This window comes from Amblyomma mixtum, chromosome 3 (assembly GCF_055824585.1).
Source record: "Amblyomma mixtum isolate Tamu chromosome 3, ASM5582458v1, whole genome shotgun sequence".
Taxonomy (NCBI): Eukaryota; Metazoa; Arthropoda; class Arachnida; order Ixodida; family Ixodidae; genus Amblyomma; species Amblyomma mixtum.
This window is the reverse complement of record NC_143014.1, coordinates 78,423,449-78,429,668: the sequence shown is the minus strand read 5'-3', so window position 1 is coordinate 78,429,668 and position 6,220 is coordinate 78,423,449. Positions and strand designations below refer to the sequence as shown.

The following is a 6,220-nucleotide window of genomic DNA, read 5'->3' as shown; positions in this document are numbered from 1 at the left end:
CACATAAACCTGCAATTGGGAAAGGAGAAAAATCATCACTGGTCTCACTGACGGAAGAAAAAAGACCCAATTACCTTTGGGTAATTTAGCACTGCATAAGATTTTGCTGTGCATGGTACAAAACCTGCAAGCGTTCTGAAGCTGTATGGTGCATGAGCCTCGGAAGTCGCAAAATAAATGATTGGAATCTGTTCCCTAATGAAATCCTTGCCACAGTGAAATTGTCGTATGAATTTTGTATGTACTCTTCTCGGAGTGGGTTGCGTGTTGCAGTTATGCATGGAAAAGTGTTGTAGACTTGCAATGACGCACAATGACTTTTCACGTCCTCGGTTTGATTGGTGCTCTTGATTTGTATATGCCATTTGGGCTCTCGTTAAAAGTATTAGCATTATCACTTTTCTTCTTTAGTATTTTCTGTTTTTTTTTCGCGTTGATGAATTATTTGGGGACTTTCTGTTGATGTAATTAACCCTCCTACAATGATGCATTTTGGGGCGCTGTAGGCGCCTTGAGCGAATGAAAAAATTAAGGTCAGCCTATTTGTTTGCGGAGCGTAATGCATTCGTGCAATAGCTTTCGCCGGACAGAGCCGTAACCTGTGCATGTGACCGGGGATATTTTACTCAGTCTGGCCGTTGTCACAAACTGAAAGTGCGATTATAATAAAAGAGTTTACCTTACAAAAAAAACAGGCAAGAAAAGAGCACAAGAGTAGCAGTAATCGCATTTATGCGCACAGAAACTGGGAACTGTTGCCGCATATTCGTTGCAGATCGCAGCCTGCAAGAGCTCTGCCGCCATGACCTTTCTGTCTCCGCAAGCTAGCGCATTGTGAAGTGAGCGTAATGACACGTTCACCACTGCGCAATACCTTTTATTGCTTGTCGTAATTTTCCGAGCCCTGGCGCGCTTCGGCCGCACGTAACGTACCCCTGCGCGACGAAATGCCACAGTTAAGAAAATTCGCTTTTATGATTGAATGCAGCGGCGTGGTCTCCGTGCGCGTACGAGGCTATCTGAAAGGTTCACATTATGACCCATAATATCCAAATTTAAATTTGCAATATACAACTAAAGAGTACGCAAGCGCCTTTTTTTCTTTCACCTTTATGGAGAACTGGCAAAAAATTGGCGTTTTACTTTTTATCATGTGCAGAATGAAGCCTACAATCACTTTTAATTTTCAAAAAAACAAAAAACAATATGCGTGCTGTGTGGTTAGACACAGTGTGCAGCATTTACCACCGCGAGGTATAGCGCAGACTATAATGAAAATACTGTGAGACACGGACCGACTGAACATTTTATTCCAAACTCCCAACGGGCGCACCGTCGAAGACACACGACGGCGGGGGTTATGATGAATGTGCACATAAGACAGACGTAGTTCACGCACATCGCTAGCACTGGTCCTACTCCGCTCTACCTTCGCCACCGGGGGACCGGCCGCACGCTAAATCGAAGTCGTAAGGCGGGTGAACGGCTTCAATATCTTAAAGTGGTCCTGCAACACTCCCGGCAGGCCCTTATCTATGTTTCTTTCGATCCTTCGCCATCCCTCCCGGTTTGTGTTGCGTCAGAAGGGGTTTTGTCACGTTGCTGAAAATAGAATGCTGCCATTGGCCGATTTTCTTGCGCGAGAGGAGAGAATAGACCGCCTGAGGCGTAGCGCCGAAGCAAGAAGGCAAAAAAAAAAAAAAACGGCGCAGCATGGTGGCGCTGTTATTCGGAGAGCATCGGGAGCGTTGTTCATGCCGCGCCGGGTATGCCCGTCTGGCTTGCACCGCGCTAGCATCGCCGAGAGTCGGGGGAAAAAAATGCTTCAAAGGAAATGAAAGGGCAGTTCCTACTAAAAATGAGTGCTAAAAGGAGAATGTTTTATATCTGAACGTTAATATAGGATCAACAACTAGCACTGTACAATCCTCCATCCTTTAACGTCCTTCAAGAAGCTGGTTTTGGTACCTAACACTGCAACAACAACCAGGGCTGGCGGCGTAGCGTGTCTATCTCAGTACCTTGCCACTCCATCTGGTAAATAATGCTGCATTGTGATAAGCGCACACCTTTAAGGCTGGCTTTTATGCAACAACCGCGCACCTGCCGCTGTTTTGGCGCAACTTTTGTCTCTGCAGTAAGCGGCGATTCTCTTTACTCCTCTGTTTCTTTTCAATTTATTCTGAATACGTATTTTCGCGCGTTGTTTCCCATCTATGCACCATGGCAGCCAATATAGGCAGGCTGTCCCTCAGCACCTTCTTATAGCCGAACCTAATCGATGCAATCGGTTTGTAGGGGCTACTTGTACGGGAAATGTTAGTGGCGTTGCCTCTAGCACATACGTACACAAAGGAAGAAACCGTGGAACAGTTCAGCTGAATGCGCGATCGCCTCCTGAAACAGAGGAAGAAGAGTAAGACTCTTTTTCTCACTCTTATCCCCCTTAAACAAGATAGTAATACGCGCAGCCATCGAATGAATGCCCGCATAAGACTGCCGAACATGTGCAGTAAGCTTCCGTATATAAAACAGCAAAAAAGCAAGAAACAAGGAAAAGCAAAAAAAGCGATTACCCCCCCCCCCCCCCCCCTCCGCGCTAGAATGTAGAGGCTGCATGAATGCGAAGCAGGCAACCATTTTTTTTCTTCTTGTCGGTGGTGGTCTTAACATTTCTTCTATATCGTTTCGAAAATTTCACCATGATATTTAGTAAGAATCATTAACATGTTTTCTAAAACCCGAGACGGAGGAAAATGAAATAGTCGGCAGCAATACCCAAAGGTGGGAAGAAGAAAGGAAACCCATGCCCTCACACCACCAGTCTGTTCAGAGTTGGCCACTCAGCTCCGAGGCAATACAGCAACAACACACAACAACAACGAGCACAATGGCAGAACGTAGGGATCGTTCGTCTCAGGTTTGCTTCATAAATTGAGCAAACAACGACCTTTAAAAATGATTTCGCCCATTTGTATAAACCGACGAGTAAAACAGGCCGCCAGTTTGCCCTCTCTCCCTATTTATTTCCCTCTACCGTGTTCTCAAATCATTAGAGACCCCCCCCCCCCCCCCCCCTACGATGGAGCGAGACTTTAAGCACTGCTTGTAGTCATTGTAGTCTGCTGCCGGGTTGTAGAGCGGGGATCAATTTGTCTTTCGGCAAATGTAGTATACAGAACATTCTGTACTTTCCGCAATATACAAAACAACCGCGTAAATGCGATTGTATTGTATGTCAACTGTAGTTTAAAAATCTCATGCTAACAATGCAGATCGAATAAACTAATAAATGGAACCTCTCGCGTGTTAAAACCGCAGCAAGTATGTAGCCAACGTTACTTGAGGTGTCTAATTTTCGGCTCACAGCCTGGCCATTGGAACAGAAGTCCTCGCTAGACCCGTGCCCGACAATCAGCGAAATCGATCAGCGAAACCAATCAGGGGCAGCATTCCACCGCACTTGGCGTGGTTAACCGATATAGCGCCGGAGAGCGAGGCAGATACGAGGGTTTGCCCTAAAGTCACCTCGCTGATGGCGGTGTACAGACTTGGCCTTTTACAGTTTGGAGACGACAACACGGCGGAATATGGTCTGCTTCTCAAATTTTAGTTATTCGTTAACGTTGTACCGGGGAAAGACTTCATTTTAAGCACATGTTTTGCGACACTTGGTGCACGTCAAAAACTCCATTACATATCAACTGGCCAAAACTTCTACGTGTACTTTGTCCTGCGGTCCCGTACGACAGTGCATAACACCTGCACGGCAGCGGCTATTTCGCGCTACTCAGACAGTCACTGAGAGCGCGCACTATGCTGTTTGTGTTTCAATCTGCCCGTGGCTTCATGTCCTCTTCACTGAACTTTATTGCAGGAACAGGATTGACATGCTGGACAGGTGGCATACCGCTCTGCCCAAGTCCGAAGACGCGAAGCAAGCACCTGCCTTTCGCGTGGTCGACAGCGACTTGGCGCGCCTCAAGAGCCGTCGCCGAGTGCATCCATGCGCAGCCGAGGACGACAAGTACGTGGTTTGGCGGGCACAGGAGCTTGTGATCCCGGGCCTGCTCATGTGCGCAGTTGCCATGCCCGGGCCTTTCCTTCAGTTCATGAGCGCGCGCAACAAGGCCATCATGAGGCTGTACCAGTGCCTGCTGTACGTTGGCTTCTCGGCCTACGAGGCCTACCGCCTCAAGGAGTTTGTCGAGGACTACATGAGGAGCGAGAAGACGTCGCTCATCTGCTTCTTCCACTCACTGGTCAACACGTTCCTCTTCCCGTTCATCTACGCCTACGTGGCCCGCCGCAGCGTGTCGCTGGACCTGCTGCTGGCGCGGTGGCGCGCAGAGAGCGGCGACGTGTCTTTCTCGCAGCACCGCTGCCTGGCCAAGCACCGGCTGTGGGCTGGGTTCTACCTGGCGGCCACCGTGCTGCTAGTGGTCAGCTTCCACACCCTCAACACCGTCCGTGTCTGCTACGAGATCTCTTGGCGCTACACCAACCGTACGCTGCCCATCAAGTCAGTCATCTTCCTGGGCAAGACGGCTCACCACTACGTGCTGCAGACTATGTACTGCGGCCTCGAATCTCTCGCGTTCTCGCTCATGTTCCTGCTGTGGATGCTGTCCAGCCACCTGACGGCCCAGGTCAAGGACATCCCGCTGCTGACAACCGCCGCGGTCACCCTGGTGCGCGAGAAGTACAGGAGCCTCTGCGTCGTCATCGAGGCCACGGCTCACTTCCTCAACAGCCTGCTCTTCCTGTTCTTCTTCCGCACTGCCTTCGACTTCATGTCATCGGTCATTTTCTACTCCATCCAGGAGGGTCGCGAGACGAAGCTCTGGATTTTGGCCTACGAAGGCCTCCTCACGCTAATCAACGTGTTTCAGAACACAGCTATCGCCGAAATGTCGGGCAAGCTGTCGTCGGAGATGAACAGCGCCTTGTACGAGGTGTCCAAGGTTCCCGCCGTGCCTGAAGCCTACAACGACCTGCTTCTCTTCCTGCAAGTGTACAAAGAGAGGCCCGAAGCTATGGCTGGCTGCGGAGTGCTCCGCGTCGATCGGGCGCTCATGTTCAAGCTGTCCGGCTCCACGGTCACCATTGTCCTCATTCTGTTCCAACTCGATCCCAATCTTTCCAACAAAGTAAGCTTCTAACACGAAGGTTTCGCTATCATCCAGACCTATGATCGGCACGCGCCTTCACGCATTCTTGGCGAGACAGCATAGCACGTTCCGCTCCTAGTTGGCATGAGCCCGTAAGAAATCCCCCTTCTGCGCCAGTTCGATAGCTTGACGCATCCACATGCACACACATGTTATAAACGTCCGTTCTCTAAGCGACGAAGTTCGTGATTCTGAAAGTGGAATAAACTAACAGGAGCAGGTTTGAGCGAGCGCAGTGTAAGCAGAAAAACGCGTGGGTTTTGCACCCTAACGTGCAGGAACTATATACCAACTTCAGTTTAAACTAAATATCTGGCTTAATCCTAAGGGTACGACGCAGCAAAAAGAAAAAAAGAAATGGTTCCTTCGAGGATCGTGAAAAGGCTTATATGGGGCAATATACGCAGTTCAGCATAACGTCCCCAAGATTTCAACCATGAAAACTGCCGGCTCAGAAAAGCTTAATCGGCATATTGTGATGGTAATAAGACTGGTGCTGCTGGTCGCTTGTTTTCGGTTTCGCATATTGTAACGCGCGCACCCTTCCGAAGCTCGACTTTCGTGAAAAAAGTCCGCGTTAGAACTGGCTAAACACGGTAAATAACGTAAGCTCTGCATATCTTAATCAAGAGTCAGCGCAAGGAGCATCTGTCCATCTGTCAGTATCCCTTGCTGTGTTTCTTTACCAGCAATTAGACGAATTATTAGTCTGTGCATGTATTTGTACCGTTAGCAGCGAACAAACCACCAGCGCATAAAGGTTGCCGTACACATTTTTGTGTCAATAGCCGCACATGGAGAGCTTCTTCGTTGAGTGTAGCATGTCAAGTATACTCAGGGCAGTCGGAATAATGCTCGATTTTACTTAAAATAGTCAGGCTGTAGTGATAGTCAGGCTGTAGTGCCCAGGCGGCGCTGCAACAGTTCCACTGCGCAGCTGAAAACTGCTGCTGTCAGCCGTCTGATCACATTCTGAACGGTTAGAGGTGAGCGTTTAGCTGATAATATTCCTTGCCTCCTTTCTCTCGACTTTGCACATTTAGCTGACA

At 48.9% G+C, this 6,220-nt stretch overlaps 1 protein-coding gene across 1 annotated transcript; it reads left to right on the top strand.

Moving 5' to 3' along the window:
• Positions 1-3,890: 3,890 nt before the first annotated feature.
• Positions 3,891-5,300, top strand: Gr58b (Gustatory receptor 58b). Its single transcript, XM_089576916.1, has one exon. The coding sequence runs from the start codon at positions 3,891-3,893 to the stop codon at positions 5,160-5,162; it is 1,272 nt and encodes a 423-aa protein (XP_089433042.1). The 3' UTR covers positions 5,163-5,300.
• The last annotated feature ends 920 nt before the right edge of the window (positions 5,301-6,220 follow it).

Coding starts and splice junctions, on each gene's coding strand:
- Gr58b (XM_089576916.1), top strand. CDS start 3,891: ATGCTGGACAGGTGGCATACCGCTCTGCCCAAGTCCGAAGACGCGAAG.